At 40.1% G+C, this 19,238-nt stretch overlaps 1 protein-coding gene across 3 annotated transcripts in view; it reads right to left on the reverse strand.

The window, feature by feature from the left end:
* The window catches only part of KHDRBS2 (KH RNA binding domain containing, signal transduction associated 2), a 362,102-nt gene that overhangs the window by 53,104 nt on the left and 289,760 nt on the right, over nucleotides 1–19,238 (reverse strand). For all 3 annotated transcript variants that reach the window (XR_014225082.1, XR_014225083.1, XM_082252045.1), the window contains one exon: nucleotides 5,010–5,098. Coding sequence is in view for 1 of the 3 variants with exons in the window: in XM_082252045.1 (XP_082108171.1) it covers nucleotides 5,010–5,098 (89 nt within the window). In the remaining 2 variants the exon portion in view is untranslated. The remainder of the gene's footprint in view (nucleotides 1–5,009; nucleotides 5,099–19,238) is intronic.

Below are 19,238 nucleotides of genomic sequence, written 5' to 3' on the forward strand. Positions count from 1 at the left end.
ACTAGTGTTGCATCGTGGAGAAGGGTAAATATAAAGCAGGGGTAATGGGTGGCAAACAAAAAATTGTGCATGCTTGGAAGGAGCTGGAGCACCCAGGGAATAAGGCAAGTAAACACAACATGCCCTGCATCACACTTGATTACTATACTGTAAATAAATCTGTAATTAACGATACAAAGAAACTACATTGTACTGCTGAAAAAAAAAAAAAGGTTTGCATTTCAAGGTTATCAGATTAGAAGTAGCTTTACAGTTTAAATGTTGAACCTGTGTATTCCAACTAAATCTGCAGTTTAATAAATAAAGTCTCAAAGAATGCATCCTCTATCATTGCCCCTCACTATGATTGTCAGAAAAATGTCACCAATTTGCATTTTTGTTGTGAGTTCTCATTACACAGTTCATGGGAGCTGCACAGTAGTGCTGAATGAAGCAAACAGAAAAGAGAACATAAAACATCCAAAAAAACATGAATTAGGATTGGCATGTGCCTGTATAATGCATTAAAGCAACACAGCAATGTTGTGTAAGGCTACCACTTATTTCCTAATTAGCCTAAGATCTTAATGTGAGTGTACTCACCTACATCCTCAATAGTTCTGGTAATGAGAGGTTTATACCCCACTACCTGTTGTTAACCCCTTCCCGCAGCTGCCTCCTGGCTCTTTAGGAGATAAAAAAATGCTGGGAGGAGGAGGCAGACATTCCGATCATGTGAAAAATCAAAATGACCAGCGCTATGGTAATAATTGTTTGGCGTGAGCTGCCTCCAACCTGCCCCTGGAAGACCAGGGGTCAGAAATGGGTAATGGGTGTTTTGTTGGTATGTGGTGCTGCCTTTCCAACTGGCAATAAATGTACTAAATTGCTGTATATAATTTTGCTTGCCAATAAATATATACACATATACCTAGTGTATTTCAAAAAAGTATACACACACAAAATAAATATAAAGTGCACTGTGTTTCAGACCAAAACAAAGGTGCTGAATAGTGCAAAATAAAGACTAACTATGTCAGTGTTTTATAACTTTATTCTTAGAAAGTGCTTATATAGTGCAAATATTACAAATTTCGTGAAATTGGAGGTACTATAAGTGCTTAGTGAACAAGTTGTACTCATAAATGTGAAAAATGATATCTACCCCAGGTGGGGGTTAAAATATTTGTGAAAGAACTTTTAAAGTGCCGTTAAGACATACTGTAGGCACCAACAGCACCCCTATAATATTCAGCGGCAACTGGCAATCAAAATTGGGCCAGAACACTAACGGCACTTTAAAGGTTTTTTCACAAATATTTTAACCCCACCTGGGGTATATATAATTTTTCACATTTATGAGTACAACTTGTTCAAAAAGCACTTATAGTACCTCCACACCAAGGTTTTTCACGAAATTTGTAATATTTGCACTATATAAGCACTTTCTAAGAATAAAGTTATAAAACACTGGCATAGTTAGTCTTTATTTTGCACTATTCAGCACCTTTATTTTGGTCTAAAGCACAGTGCTCTTTATATTTATTTTATGTGTGTATACTTTTTTGAAATACACTAGGTATATGTGTATATATTTATTGGCAAGAAAAATTATATACAGCAATTTAGTACATTTATTGCCAGTTGGAAAGGCAGCGCCACATACCAAAAAAACACCCACTACTCATTCCGATCATGTGACTTCTGTGATTGGCAGTCACAGCTGTCACATGATCAGAAAGCTCTTGATCGCAAGTATACATAGGGAGCTTTCCTGTAGCCACCTGTTACTCTGCCAGGTGCATGCAGGGAGCACGCTCTTAGCACACTATAACACAGTAATGTGTTTACATGGGGTCACATATATGCGGCCTATCTGCGTTAAAGTCCACCCGCTGAAAGGCCACATATATGTGTTTGGCCAGCAGAAAGTGGATGGAATGAAAGGTTTTCAGAATACCAAAAGTGGCATGAGTACAGAGTAAATCATAAGTTACAGTACAATGTAGCCCACATAAAAGTTCAAGCTGTATCGATGGCTTCTGAAATTAATATTTTAAAAAATTAAACTCCATACTTTTCTTCCTACTTTTCCTAAAGAAGCACTTTGAAGCTTTAATAATCACCCTACCCAAATCGGGGAAATCCCCTGACAACCCAGCAAACTACTGCCCTATCTCACTCCTCAACACAGACATAAAGATCTATGCAAAAATCATTGCCCTTAGACTAGGAAACATCATCCCCAAGTTAATACACCCGGATCAAGTTGACTTTGTCAAAGGGTGCCAAACTTCAGATGGCACCAGACGGATTCTCAATGTACTACAATGGGCTTAGACTCACCGAACGCCTTCTCTGATCCTATCTTTGGACGCGGAGAAGATGTTTGACCGAGTCCACTGGTCACATTAGAAGGAAGTTCTCCACGTTTGCAGACTCACAGACTTTATCGACTCAGCTATTAGAGCTCTTTATTCCAACCCCTTTGCTAAAGTCTACTCTTCTAGCACCCTCTCATGATCCTTCAATATCATTAATGGCACTAGACAGAGGTGCCCATTGTCTTCCGATATCTTCGCTCTAGTTATGGAACCTCTGGCCCAGGCAAATAGAGTTCACCCTAAAATACCAGGGATTAAAATCAGCCATATTGATCACAGAACAGAACTATATGCTAATGATATAATTATTTTTCTATCAAGCCTGGCTCATCCCTCCCAGTGGTCTTCTGTCGCTCTCAATGGTAATATCTCAAAATCCCAAATGCTCTCTATCTCCCTACCTAAAAAGACTCAGACTCACCTCTCAGCATCTTCTGGCTTCTCCTGGTGTCTCCAAGACAGGAATCAGATATCTGGGGGGACAGCTGACTTCAAATAGCGCTTCTATTTTTAGCACCAACTATAAAGCATTTTTACGAACTATACAACAACAAACTCAAGATCTCTCCAAAGCACAAATCTCCTGGGCAGGAATAACAGCTGTTGCCAAAATGTCCATTTTACCAACCGTCCTATACCATTTTCGTACGCTGCCTATACCTATACCTGGTTCCTATCTACAGAAACTACAAGCCACTCTCAATAATTACATATGGGGGCAAAAGAGCTTGTTTCCATTAACAACACCCTATATAGGCCAGAAACCTCTATGGGTATAGGTGCCCCCAATCTAAAGGGCTATTACCATGCAGTACTCCTGGATCAAACCTCTACTTGGTGGTCACCTATGAAAGATAAGCAATGGGCTGACATAGAACAAGCCATTATGGGGAGACTGCTCAAAGGCTTTTTGGGTGTGCTTCCCCTTGGACTTACACCACCGTCTTCTCCTTTCTATACAATCAAAGCAACAATATCACCCTGGCTTTACTCCTGATCTGCCATCCTTAAAAAACTCCTGTTGACTTACTGACTCTTCCTCTAACTATATTAGAGTTCTTCACTAAAGATCTATTCTTCAATGACTGACACAAAGTGGATGTCCACTCGATCAGCCACCTTCTAGAAAATGCTAACCTAATTTCCTAAGAAGAGATACAAAAGCGCTACAGCCTCCCTCGTAGAGACATTTATAAGTACCTACTGTACATATTTGTCACATCTTAGGATCCATCCTCAATTAGACATCTTAGTTCCACAAGAAGTACTCTCCTTCTACGCTTCTCCTGCATCCAGCAAAAAAGACATTACTCACTTCTACTGACTGCTCCTAGCTCCCATATCCCAGGAGAAAAACCCCATCAATGAACTCCTGGGAATCAAACCTCTTCAGCACCTTCAGCCTTGCTCAATGGACTAACAACAAATACTCTTCTAAAAGTCTCCCACTGTACATTGCACGGGGAAGCCCACTTAAAACTTGCACACCACTGGTATTTTACCCCCCCCCCCCCAACGGATATTCAAATTCTCCAAAAACGTATTGTCATCCTTTTGAAGGAATTGTGATGAAACAGGTTCCCTGTTGCATGTTTGGTGGTACTATCCCAAAGTCACCCACTTCTGGGAACAAATATTTCAATTCATCCCCACAATTACTGGATACAAGAAAATCTCTGATCCAGCTATGGCCCTCCTTCTACTACATAATTAATGCTGGCCTAAGACTCAACTGCCTTTTGTAATCCATAAGCTTCATTGGTGACAAAAAATAATTTGCCTTCGGGTGGAAATACCCAGACTCACTAGAGTTTGCCTCTTTTCTGTTAAACCTTAACACTCAGACCCAATTTGAACTCATGTTTTCTGTTAAAAATGGCAAAAGCCAATCCTTCTGTGTGCAGTGGTTGGCCTGGCTCCACCACTCATCATGTATTGCTCATCAATAATGGTGGCATGATAACCCCCACTCGCACCCCCTTAGGGATGTCACCCTAGTTGTCTAGGTGCTTTCATTAATGTAGAATATTTCTATGCTTCTTTCCTTTTTAGGAGATGTACCCAGCCTTGCTCCTCTAGCTGTATTTTCCTGGTTGACTTTGCTATACATTTTCTACCAACTTTAGATACTGTAACCATGTTGACACATTTACCTATGCAAAAAACAAAGTTTAAGCTTTATATATGGCTTGATGGAGGTCTTCTACATTGTATCACTGCAGCAGCCAACGTTATAGGTCAAGAAGATGTCTATCGATATATGCAGGTAAGAAAAGGGTGACCCAGTCCAGTGCATTCTGGACATAACCTCTGAAATGTTAAAAAGCTCAAGATTTCCACAGAAAAAAGTATGTTTAATGGGTGTTAGTATATTCTGATACTTAGTAATACCACCAAGTTTTACATTTAGAAGTGCTTTGCAGGGGTTTTTGGGGACCAGTTTGTTAAAGAGAACATTTAGTAGCTGATAAACCTGTGCCTGTCCAATTGGTTAGGTTCACCAGATCTGATAACTTTTTTCTGGTTCTTATCCCTAACTTTCAGAATCTCAAATACCTTGTAGAATGTGTGCCACTAGGTTTACATAGTTGTGTTTCATGTACAGTATATTCCAGCTTTTCTTTTTTTTTTTACAAAATAACATACCTTTGTGGTTGTGTTGTGTAGCTACTGTCATAATCCTCATAGCCTAATTCATCATAGTCATCTCCAAAATTATCATCATCATCATAAACCTGCAAATAAATATGAAAATGCAGTATTAAAGCATGAAAACTATACACATGGTAAAATGAGTCTGTAATAATGTACTATAATATTAAAAATTTATTGTGACACTCATCTATTGTAGGATGGAAAAGATGAGGTCATTACACGTGCTTTAGAACAAGGCATTTCAGGCACAAACTAAAAAAAAAAATGTTGATTACATATCCATTTCCCATAACCCCTTTGTTTTACTGCCTTCCAAAAATCAACAAGCACCAAACAAAACCACCAGTATGACCCATTGTGGCTCGGAATAATTCTGTATTTCAGTCAATAGCCATTTTCTTGGATCAGATTCTTCTTCCCATGATATCAAGTATGCATTCATTCCTTCTAGACACCACTGAATTTTTTAATTACATCAGCCATATTGGTACAATACCTGTTTCTTATTTAGCATAGATGTGTGTACTCTACACTAGAGATGGGTTTATGTTCGAGTTGAACATACATTCTACTCGAACATCGAGTGTTTGTGTGTTCGCTGAACACACAAACACCCGGGTCGCTCAGCGGGAAGTTCGCACGCCGACGAGCGCCCCATAATGCACTGTGCGATTGCAGTGCATTAAGTGCTTTTGATTGGCCAAAGCATGCACCTGACCTGTATGCTTTTGCCAATTACAGCACAATGTCCTGTCAGAGCCATGATTGACCAAAGGCCAATCATGGCTCAGGGGCTAAGTTCATGCCCCACACTATATAAGGCTGCTTACAAGGCAGCTCTGTGTAGTGTGTTAGGAGTGGAGATTAGGCAGGTAGTTAGTGGATTGTGCTTTTCAGTTTAATGCAGTCAGTGCAGTGTAGTGTACTGCTGATTCTTGTGTAGCACAGTGTCGTGCAGTCAGTGTAGTGCTCTGCAGTGGCAGCCCATGCATAGGGGGCGCCAGGGCGCCGCCCCCCTACCCCAAAAAAAAAAGAAGAAAAAAAAAAAAAAAAAAAATTACAATGCGAACAAATAAAGTTGTAAAAAAAAAAATTGGGTTCGCCGACCTCTGTGATAGCACTGGTGGCTGGGGAGGGGTGGGGTGTACATCCCAGAAGAGGCGCCGATTGGCTGCCTTCTGGGGCGTAACCCGGGCGCAAGTCTTTGCGATTGGACACCCCCACTTTCGGATATCCTGGCTGTGATTGGTCCAGTCTAAAGCCTGGACCAATCATCATCCAGGACATCCCATGGCCCCATACTGACCCCGCTGACGTCACGTTGCGTGCGTCAGTCATGCTGCCGCACCACCGAGTCCAGTGGATGGATGGTAACGGCGGGAGACGGAGTGACATCGGCACCGGCGGAGAGGAGACCGGAGTCACTGGAATCGGATCCATCTGTCCATCCAGACCAGAGACCACCACCGCCAGTAAGTGGAGCAACACTGCAGTACTTGTGCTTCTGTTAAAAGTTCTGCCCCTGCTGGGCAGAGAGGAGTCCGGACAAAATGGCAGTTGTTTGGTAAAGGGGAGCCGAGAAGGAGCAGCAAAGATGTCCAAGGTTGTTGGGGAAAGTGACACCTACCTGACAGAGATCACCCCACTCAGCCAAGCAAATTCTCACTGTGCTTCCTCCGTCCTCCTCCCCTACTCACATGATATAGCCCATAGGGCTGACTCTTAACGGGAAAGGCTCTCATTAAGTCACCTGCACAGGTTCCTGCCAAGGGACTTCCCCTGTCTCATAAAAAATTGTACTGGTCTGATTTTAGCCTTGGAGATTCTACATATGTAGTACATACACTGGTAGTCTACTTGTGTTTATTATACAGGACATGTTGTATAATACACAGTGTATATAGGGTGTGCTGAGACTTGTAGTCCTCCTGTGTATATTACAGTATATATACATTATGTGCTAGGACCTGTAGTCCTCCTGTGTAAAATATACAATGTATACAGGACATGCTGGGACTCGTCATTTATAATATTCAGTGTACACAGAACTTGCAGTCCCCCCCCTCCTGTATAACATACAGTGTATAGGGGACATGCTGGGGCTTTTAGTCTTCCTGTGTATAATAATATAGAATATATACAGGACATGTTGGGACTTGTAGTCCTCCATTGTATAATCCACAGTACATACAGGGTGTACTAGGACTTGTAATCCTAAGGTGTATAATATACAGTGTATAGAGGACATGCTGGGATTTGTAGTCCTCGGGTGTATAACTATATAAAGGACATGCTGGGACTTGTAGTCCTCTGGTGTATAACTATATAAGGGACATGCTTGGACTTGTAGTCTTCTGGTGTATAGGTATTTATAGTGTATACAGGGTGTGCTGGGACTTGTAGTCCTCGGGTGTATAATACACAGTATATACAGGACATGCTGGGACTTCTGGTCCTCCCATGTATAATATACAGTGTACACATAACACGCTGGGTCTTGCAGTCCTCCCATGTATAAAATATAGTGTATAGGGGACATGCTGAGACTTTTAGTCTTCCTGTGTTTATTAACCTGCTGCCATCCGCGCTACAGCCTATATTCGGGAGGCCGAATTTTCGGGAGGCCTCCAGTGACACGCCCCCCCTGCGCGCTCCCGCGAGCGCACAGCGGGGAAAATCTGTGTCGGCCGTGTCCCTTGGACACGGCCGATCACAGATCGTGGTGAATGGCCAATCACAGCGGCCATTCACCACGTGATCGGGCCGTCCAATGAGCGATGATCTCATATGTAAACATATGAGATCATCTCTCATCGCCGGCGCTCCTTCCTCACACAGAGCCTGCAGTGTGAGGAAGGAGGGGGAGCCTCACAGCGCCGGGGACACACAGCGATGTAATCAGGGCACTGATCACCAATGCCCTGATTACTAAAATGTAAAAACATACACACAGTGCCCCCCATCAGTGCCCACAGTGCCCGCCATCAGTGCCCCCATCAATGCCCACAATCAGTGCCCATAGTGCTGCCAGTCAGTGCCCATCAGTGCCTGCTCATCTAGGCACTGATGAGCACTGACTGGCAGCACTATGGGCACTGAGTGTGGGTACTGATGGTGCTGCCCATCAGTGCCGCTCATCAGTGCCACCCGTCAGTGTCCAGTGCCATCCGCCAGTGCCCATCAGTGCCGCCTATCAGTGCCCATCAGTGCCGCCCGTCAGTGCCGCCTCTCAGTGCCCAGCAGTACCACCTCTCAGTGCCACCTCTCAGTGCCCAGCAGTGCCACCTCTCAGTGCCCAGCAGTGCCGCCTATCAGTGCTCATCAGTGCCACCTATCAGTGCCGCCTATCAGTGCTCATCAGTGCGGCATATTAGTACCTCCTCATCAGTGCCCATAAGTGCCACCTCATCAGTGCCCATAAGTGCCACCTCATCAGTGCCCATCAGTGCAGCCTATCAGTGCCCATCAGTGCCGCCTCATCAGCGCACATCCGTGAAGGAGAAAAAAATTTTTTCAAAATTTACTCGCAGAAAATAAGAAAAACTTTTTTTTTTTAAAAAATTTTCTGTCTTTATTCTTTTTTTTGTAAGAAATAAAAAACCCAGAGGTGATTACATACCACCAAAAGAAAGCTCTATTTGTGTGAAAAAAATGATAAAAATTTCATATGGGTACAGTGTAGCATGACCGCGCAATTGTCATTCAAAGTGTGACAGCGCTGAAAGCTAAAAATTGGCCTGGATGGGAAGGGTGTTTAAGTGCACAGTAGGCAAATGGTTAATATACAATGAATACAAGACATGTTGGGACTTGTAATCCTCCTGTGAATATAGGACATGCTGGGATTTGTAATCTTCTTGTGTGTAATTGTATACAGGGTGTGCTGGGACTTGTAGTCATGCCTGTACCATGACTTGTGCCATGCCCTTACCATATCTGTGCCATGCCTATACCATTCCCTGTGCCATGACCTGTGCCATGCCCTTACCATGACCTGTGCCATTCCTGTACCATCTCCTGTACCATGACCTGTGCCATGCCTGTACCATGACCTGTGCCATGCCTATACCATCACCTGTGCCATGCCTGTACCATGACCTCAAAGTCACGCAATTTTGTAGCGCGTTTTTCGATGCGAAGCAATACCTATTACATTTTTCTTTTTGCGCCCCCCAAAAATTTTTGAGCACCAGCCGCCACTGGTGCTCTGCTGATTTTTGTGTAACACGGTGTAGTGCAGTCAGTGTAGTGCTGTCAGTGTAGTGCTGTGCTGTGATTCTTGTGTAGTGGTGCCACTGAAGTGTTGGTGTATACAGCACGTCTGTGTCACCCCACTGATCCCATTTTTTTTTTCATTGAGCTTTTATTTATTTCTTTTCTTTTCATTTTTTTTTTTGCGGCATCAGGTTTTGTTGTTGCAATATTAGTACTCCCCCTTCTGTGTTGCAGGTGCTATTTCTTCTGTGTCAGCAGTTTTTTTTTTTTTTTTTTACATGGTGCAGAAGCACTAATAATATTTAGGGCATAATTGCTGTCCCCCCTTCTGCGTCGCAGGTGTTATTCTTTCTGCGTCAGCGGGGTTGTTTTTTTTTTTTTGAGGCGCAGCAGCACTAATATTATTTAGGGCATAATTGCTGTCCCCCCTTCTGCGTCGCAGGTGCTATTCATTCTGCATCAGTAGGGTTTTTTTTTTTGGCTTTATTAAGTTTTTCTTTATTAAAAAAAAGTATTCCCTTCCCACACTCTCTAATAAAACGTTATAAAAATCCCCCCAAAAAAATAAAAAACAATAATAAAACAGTTTATAGTGCACCAAGCACAAAAGTATTGCATTCAAGAACTTTTTCATGAATTGAGGCCAATATGTAATCTGCAACATATTTTTGATAAAAAAAATCCCAATAGGCGTATACTGATTAGTTCAGTGTGAAAAGTTATAGCGCCCACAAACTATATATATTTTTTTTTACTAGTAATGGCAGGTATCAGTGACCTATAGCAGGACTTCGATATTGCGGCGGCCATTCTGACACTAACTAAAACTTTTGACATTACTTGGGGACCAGTGATACTAATACAGTGAACACTGCTAAAAAATATGCACAGTCACTGTGCTAATGACACTGTCTGGGAAGGGGATAACATCAGGGGCGATCAAAGGGTTAACTGTGTGCCTAGGTAGTGTTTTTGTATACTGTGTGAGGTGATTTTACTAGGGGAAGATATGGATTGATATTTCTGCTTTGCAGGGACACAGGATACTTGTCTTCTCTCTTAACAAAAAATACACAATCTAAATTGCTCAATTCATCAGAATCAGGAGATTTACATCTAAAGATACAATGTTCTATGAGCAGGCAGGTAGAAAGCTGGAATACTTTAACCACTTTATTACTGGGCCATAGCTGAAAGACCATGGCTCTCTTGTTCTGGGATGGCAACCATCTAGTGAAGATTTCAGATGCAACTTGAGTCAAACAGAATCGCATGACAATGGAAGTCATATTATTCTCTATGGTGCCCATTCACTTTAATGCAGCACAGCATGACACATTTTTTGGAAAAGGGCCTGGTGCTACTTTAGTGTGATTGCAGGGAAATTTTGGCCTCACAGACTTCAAAAAATGCATGCAAACAAGTTTTTGCTATGTTTTTTTTGCATTTTTGTAGGTTGTTAGGGCTCCTAAACAGCAGGCATCCAGCTTCTTTCCCCTACCAAAAAAAGCAGTATTATCAAAATTGCATCAAAAATTCAACCAAGTCGCACTACATAACCACACCGAGAATCAGATCACACCTACACTAGCCTTAGTGGATCATTATTAGCTCTGCTTTCTCCATTCTTCGATCATGTTTCATTCAGAGAAACTGTAGTACAGCAGCAAAAGCCTTAACAAACAACTCAGTAAGCAAAAAAAAAACAAATTTTAAAGCTGTGTTCTTAAAACAGCCAAGGTATACACACAATTGTGCACGTTAAGTATCTAAGTACACTGACTTGAAAACTGTGCAGTTGCTAGTTATTCCATGTGCGCAATAAAACCTTTTCCCCCCTTTTTTTTTGTGTTCTACCTATTAAAAAAAGAATTATTGCACTAAAATCATATATTATATAGCCTCTTCTCAGAAAACGATCAAGGTGTAAAAAACTGCACTTCCTACATACTGTGAAGAAATTGTTGACACGGCACTTGTTAAGTGGATCTGCACATACAACGTATTACAAAACAGTACTTGGAATTAAACAAATAAAATACATGAAACTTTAAGAAAAATATGTTTTGTTGGGTAAAGTTGACTCTTGAACAGCAAACTCAGAATGCACTGCTATTGTGCTCACTAGTTGGGTAATGTCTAAAACGCATTCTACTAGTCAATACACTACAAATATATGAACTTTAATGGCATCCTAATCTTAGTCCATAGGGTTCAATATTAAGTTGGCCCACCCTTTACATCTATAACATCTTCATCTCTTCTGGGAAGGCTGTCCACAAGGTTTAGAAGGTGTGTCTATAGGAATGTTTGACCATTCTTCTAGAAGCCCATTTGTGAGGTCAGACATGGATGTTAGAGAGAAGGCCTGGCTCACAGTCTCCGCTCTAATTATTCCCAAAGGTGTTCTGTCGGGTTGAGGTCAGGACTCTGTGCAGGCCTTTCAAGTTTCTCTACCCCAACCTTACACATCCGTGAGTGCGGTAACATGCACCTGCATGCATCAATGTCAAATTGGGAACAAAAGCTGTGTCCATGAAGCTGCTGAGTCCCAACTGACATTAATGGGATTGTCTGCAGTTGAATGCATGGAACATCTGTGCATCCTGTACGGGCAAGCACAGCCATCACATGGGTGTACGCTTATGTACGCCTGTATGAATGAGGCCATATCGTTAATTTCCTGAGTAATGACAACATTTGTTTGTCATTACTTTTCCTTCCAAAGAGTTTTTTTTTTTTTTTTTAAGTGAAACTCTGTGAATAATGACATTATTATTATCATCAGATTTAAAATAAAAAAAAATTACAGCATAGCAGTGGATATTTGTGTTAAGCTTTAAATTCGTTTACAAGTCACATAGGAACTGCAAGAACAATATATAAAATTACTACTATTTCAGTGGTTAAAGTTAGCCCATGGGATGATTGTTACAACTCTGGTTTACAGATGTGGTTACAACTTGCATGTATTGATCCATTTGGTTATCCTGTTAAATGCCCTATTCTTAACAAATTCAAACATATTGATTTGCACTGGGCTTCAGATGAAAATTATATTTCAAAACCTTTGTGGTATGCTTTAAGTCCATGTAATCTAAAAAGCGATTATTTTTTCCTGTTGATTTTGTGTGGACAAGGAAAATTACTTTTATGTCAGTGTTAATGGAAACCTGACAGAAGGGATGTAAACATTATACTGAAACATTAGGAACTGCTTTTGTTGCATCAATGACTTCAAAGCACAGGGAACTGAATGCTGTGTTTAATTGGGATTTCCATGAAAACTGGAGACTGTGTTTGTCTGAGGCCCTTCTATGCAGCAATACTATGGCTGCCCACCCTACCCTCTTGTTTTTATAAGCCCAAAAAAACTACTATTAAAAAAATTTATTTTAATATCTGCTCGTCAAATCCAATATTGTAGCTTGACTATACATTTTAATCGTTTCTATGCCTTTGGGACAAGCGGTCCTTGAAGCTTAGATTGCCCAGACCAAATTTACCTTGGTCAGTTACCTTGAATATAACTCTGTGGTTGGAAATAAAATTATTCATGCGAGCAAACCAGATCTAGTACTTATCTAGGACTGCTGCAAGCACAGCACTCTCTCATGGGTGTATGTAATTTAATAAATAAATAGTGCCACGCAGTTTAAAGTGCTATAAAAATATATTAAATAAATATATAAATATATGTGTATAAAACTGATTAATATTAAATGATAAACCAGGGTGATCAATCTCAGTAAATAATTATAAATAGAGTATTTAGGTGATAATCAACACATCTATCAAAATGTGCACACAAATAAATAAATACAATTTGGTGAATAAATAATATAACAGTGTTAACAACGTGATATAAACAGTGTCCAATCTTTGATACAAAGTGGCTAAAGTGTTGATAACAATCAGATATTTATAAAGTCCACTCCAAAAGTGAGAATTACCGTGTTTCCCTGAAAATAAGCCCGGGTCTTATATTCATTTTGGCACCAAAAGACACAGTAGGGCTTATTTTCGGGGTAGGTCCTTTAATGTTCTGTTCCTCTCTTCCCTCCCTGCGTGCCAAGAATCCAGTGTGAACATAGTTTACCGTAGTGTATATAAAATCCTAGGATGCACTTTATTAGTGTTTTATATATGTCCAGTGTGTGTTTTTGTAATACAATAGTGTAAAATACCTTCATTACATCAATGCTGTGTCTCCCACCTTCTCCTGTCTCTCATATCGTCTCTCATACTGTCTCTCATCCTCTCCTGTCAGAGGGGGATCTCAACCCCTCCCCTCTGCAGTTTACACAGAAGCGTATGCTAGATTAGATTACAATAGTGTGAAATACCTTCTTCATCGCCGCTCCGGGCTCAGCTGATCTGCCACCCTCTTCTCCCCCGTTGACAGATGGGGGTCACGGAAGGGCCGATGTATCAAAGGTATTTCCCACATATTCTAACTAGACCTTCGAATACCCGCGCTTCTGTGTTACACTGCAGAGGAGAGTGGCTGAGATCCTCCTCTGTCAGCTACCGGTATGAGAGGAGAAAGACAGAATCAGCTGAGAGTGGAGCAGCGATGCAGGGAAGGTATTTCACAGTATTATATTACAAAAACACACATTGGACATTATTTAAAACACTAATAAAGTGCATCCTAGGATTTTTCATACACTAAACTAGGGCCTGTTTTCAGGGTAGGGCTTATATTGCAGCCCTCCCCAAAAATAACACTAGGTCTTACTTTCAGGGTAGGTCTTACTTTCATGGAAACACGGTAATGTGTCCAAAATGACTCCTCCGTAGTGAATCGTACCTTTACCACCACACCCTATGTGCCTGGCCCTCACCTCCACTCCAGTGACCTAGCGATTAAGCTCAGGTCTCACTGCGCTTTGTACCCCTTCAGGGTCACCTTTCTTGGGGTCATAGGGGATTGGCCAGGTCCTACAGCAAAGCGTCCTACTCAGAATAACTTCCCCTTATGACAATCGATCGGTGTATCATAGAAAAAAAGGGGGACTCCAATAGTGCTTATATCTCTTTATAATCAGTTTTTATTTAGAAATAAATGTACTCACATGTATTAGGTGCTACAGTGCACTAAACATGAACAGCCTGTACTGAGAAATTGTGATGGCACCGGGGAAAGGAGTATGCGACCTCTCAGCTTGCTCCTTCTCTTCCTGGTTAAAGCAAATACCATCTGGGCCCCTCCCCAAGGCGTGACGACACAGGGACACGTGTCTTCTTCCAGGGGAATAAGATTGGACGGTACAGGATGAGTGGATTTATATGGAATGTGTCATTGTAACTATGGGAACTAGCCCCGCCTCCTCCACACCCGTGGTGTACGAGTCGGCTGCTTAAACGTAATGCCTCAAAACCCTCCCACTCCTAATCACAGACAATAACAGCATGAGAACGCTTACACACATCTCCATGGGAACAGGCAGCGCATTCCTTATATTACGTCTCCTATCAGCATTCAGCCGCCCGCCCCTTCACATACAGAGGAATACAGCCCGGCTACAGTACTGAGAGATACAAACTATGTTATAACTGCCCTTAATGAGCATTAGTGTAAATTTTACATTTAAAAATAAATATATAATTAAAATTCGTGGCAATCCTTTGATACCGGACGGACAGACACTCATATCCCGCATTGTCATCACAGTCATCAGCATAACATCTTCCTTATCTCTATACTGTATATAAAAATATACAATAAAGAACGACTCATATAGATTTTCTCTAACCATAAAATTACAATAAAGAATAAATATATAAAATATACATAATTTATATCTGAGCCAATGCATAAATTGTGAAGAAAAAATCAGATGAAAAAATAGAGGATAAAATAGTGTTAAATATATCTCTTGTATAAGTTAAAATATAAAATTATTAAAATTGTGTACGTAGGGCATAATGAAGAAAAATTAGAATTTATGGAGTCTCTTGTATAAATATTCAAATTAATACATTTATATCAAATACATATATATATATATATATGTGGGCCAAACTATATATGTGTAAGGAAAGTGATCCTGATCTAAAAATAAATTTAATTAGACCTTTATTACCAAAAAGCACCTGCAATATATGCACGTGCTGTGTGGGTACTAATCCACCATATATCCACAGATTAAAACAACTAACCCCCAAGATAAATTGCATCATCAAGGGATATAGATCAAACATAGTAATTACTAATGAAACATCCCAAATCAAACTCTTTATTCAGGCCATTTGGCACCAGGGATCCTAATGAGTAAATCCACCAGGAAGAACTCTTACAGGCAGAGAGGGACAGGATCAGAAACATGAGAAGGGATGACTAGAGAGGATGGTGGTTTTAAAATAGTTCTTGATTACAACATACAATTAAAAGCAGTGGAGAAAGTTATAACCAAATATTGGGAGGTGTTAAAACAAGATAAAGTAGTGGGACAGATACTACCTAATAGACCGCAATTTGTTTATAGAAGGGCCCCCAATTTGCGGGACAAAATTGTTAAAAATGTGGTGGAGCCACTAAAAAAGGATCAAATGTTTTCATGGAATTTGAAAGGCTTCCGTACATGTGGTCGCTGTTACGGTTGTGTAAGAGTACCTAATAATACTAAGAAAAGAACCTCAATTGAGAATTCCCTAACTAAAAAGACGCATGAGATTGAAGACTTCATCACATGTGATACAAAAGGTGTAGTATATGCCGTGAAATAGAAAGTGCAAAAATCTATCAGCACAATAATATAGTGAAATGTAGTGACACGATAACCACAAGGTGTCCGGCTGCTAACACTACTTGTGTTCCCACTTCACAATAACAAATCAATAAATAACCAAAAAGTGTAGCACCAGAATTAATATGTGCAATAAATCAAGAAATCCGAGGAAATAATTCCAAACAAAATAATAAGTGCAATAATATCACCAAAGAGCAAGTATATAAATGCACACAGAATATTATAATATTTTTGTGCAATTTCTTCTTAGTCTTGTGTACTGACCCCTGGGGATATTCCATATTCAGGGTTAATGTTGGCAGCTATTCAGGGGTATGTAGGGGTTTCTATCTGTACTTTTAAAATGGGTCTTATTGTTGTAAAATCCAGATTTCCAGATCCAAGAATTTTATCTTTTCTTTGCTAATGTTCAATGTAAACTCAATATTGTGATCATTGATGTTCAATTTTTGTAGTAGATCTTCTAGCTCTTTCTCATTCCCATTAGCTATAAAGAGCAAATCATCAATTAATCTTCTATAGATCAGGTCAATCTTGGATTATGATGGTCTCACATCCATCCTTCCTCCCATCTAGCCATATAGTGGTTGGCAACACTAGGCGCAAATTTAGCGCCCATTGCCACACCTCTAATTTGCAGGTAGTAAGTGTCATTGTACCATAAATAATTATGGTGTAGACAAAAGGTTAACCGCTTCCGACCGCCGCACGACTATTTACTGCGGCGGTCAGCCCCTCACAGGCAAAGCGACGTAGTACTACGTCGCTAGCCTGTGAGGGTCTAGGGAGCGAGCGTGCGCCGCCGGAGGCGTGCTCCCGCTCCCACGCGGTCACAGACCCCCCCGTGCGTGTGACTGGTGGACCCGATGTCCGCCGGTCACTCGCGATCGTCCGTTAGAGTGGGAGAAAGGCAGGCGGCTAATGTAAACAAGCCGCCTGTCATTCTCCCCTGTGTAAGAATAGTGATCATACGGTTCTACTATGTAGGACCATTGATCACTGTTCCTACACCTCAAGCCACAGCCAATCACAGTTAGAATCACGCCCCTAGGGACACACATAACCCCTCCCTCTCAAAAAAGTTAACCCCTTCACTGCCAGTGTCATTTTACAGTAACAGTGCATATGTATAGCACTGATTACTGTAGTAATGTCACTGGTAACCCCAAAAGTGGCAAAAATGTCAGTCAAGGGTCCGATCTGTCCGCCGCAATGTCGCAGCACCGCAAAAAAAAATCACAGATCGCCGCCATTACGCGTTAAAAAAAAACAACAAAAATGACAAAAATCTTTTCCTTTGTTAGTAAACGCGATAACTTTTGCGCAAACCAATCAAAATACGCTTTTTGCGATTTTTTTTACCAAACATATGTAGCATAAAACAAATTGGCTGAAAATGTTAAAACATTTTGATTTTTACATTTTTTTGGGGGGGGGGGGAATTTCATATAAAAAATGTGAAAAATATTGTTATTTTTGCAAAATTGACGCTCTTTTTTTGTTTATAGCGCATGATCAAAAAATCACACAGGTGATCAAATACCACCAAAAGAAAGCTCTGTTTGTGGGAAAAAAAGGAAGTCAAATTCGTTTAGGTACAGCATCACATGACCGCGCAATTGTCCGTTAAAGTAATTCTCACTTTTGGAGCGGACTATAAAAAATCTGATTGCTATCAACACTTTAGCCACTTTATATCAAAGATTGGACACTGTTTATATCACATTGTTAACACTGTTATATTATTTATTTTTTTTATCTATTATTACTTGTATTTATTTATCACTTTGATAGATGTGTTAATTATCACCTAAATAATCTATTTATAATTATTTACTGAGATTGATCACCCTGTTTTATCGTTTAATATTAATTAATTGTATACACATATATTTATATATTTATTTAATATCTTTTTATAGCACTTTAAACTGCGCGGCATTATTTATTTATTTAACTCTGTAGTTAATTTCAGTGGGGTCTGGGAACTAGAAACTCACGCATGTGCCCATTTCTAGTTCTCTACTGCAACCCTGATTAACATTCCCATGTAACAGGGCATTTTGTGTAAGGACTTAAAAAGGAATATTTCAGTCAGGAAATAGTTACAGTGTCTAGGCAGCTAACAGTAACAGTTTAATTGGGTCGAGAGTCAGCGGGGGGGGGGGGGGGGGGGGGGGGCTAGGATTTAACTCCTAAGTCTGAGAAATCAGGCCTTTGTGACAGAGTATACTAAAACAGCCATCAACCATACAGCAAGGGTTTCCTAGTTAATAAAAGTGATAGCAAATGTCTTTATTCAATAAAAAAAAGTAATAAGCACATAGTCCTTTTTAAACGTAGATTGTTGCCTATATGTAAAGCATCAAAATGAGAATTTTACCAATTTTCTCTAGATTTTACACACAGCTTTCAAATTTTGCCTTTTTCTCCAGATTTTTACATACATTTGCAAAGCATTGAATAGTTTCATTCTGGACATGGAAATAAACAGTATTTTCTTTCAAATTGTGAATATGACCATCTTTACAATTAAAAATTAAAGAGTTGCACGTCATTAAAGGATAATTAACCACTATGAGAACACTGTAGAGGTGTGATATCATTTTTTGACAGGTTTTCCCCAGATTTAAACACATTAGGGTTGAAATACTAAAAGAACCGTGTCTGCTCACTTTGCAAAGTTACATTTTACTTTGCAAGGGAATTTGCACTTAGCTTAGTGAATAAGGTGAAGATCTGCTGATCTGAAATATCTTATCATATGCAAGCAAAAACCATGCATATTTCAATTTTCTTACACATAATTTTACATTTTCCAATTTTACAGTTTTACCATTGTAATTCGCTACACTGTATTTTTTCTAAAGTGAATTTTAACTACATTCCCTTGCTCTACTCCTCACCTCTATTATTTCAGTTTTTCAGCAGAAGAAATCAGGAAAAAAACGACTGGTGAATACTTTGAAAATGCCGGCATAGGAATCCTATTTTTGACCTTTATTTATGAATAGATCACTTGGTAGCAATTTGCGGCAGCACAGCTTGTACATAAGACCATATGTGCCTGCTGTTGAAAATATTATTAAGCTACATTCCATGCAGGCAAAAATTCATGTTACTTTTACGTTAAGGCTTACGGTGCTTCAAGCTAAGTTTAGCATAAGGGACTGTATAGTGCTAGACATTAAAGCAATCAATGCATTAAGTGTGGAGTTTAAATGATAGTCTTTATTGGTTAACCTAAATC

This window comes from Pelophylax lessonae, assembly GCF_965119305.1.
Source record: "Pelophylax lessonae genome assembly, chromosome: 3".
Classification (NCBI taxonomy): Eukaryota; Metazoa; Chordata; class Amphibia; order Anura; family Ranidae; genus Pelophylax; species Pelophylax lessonae.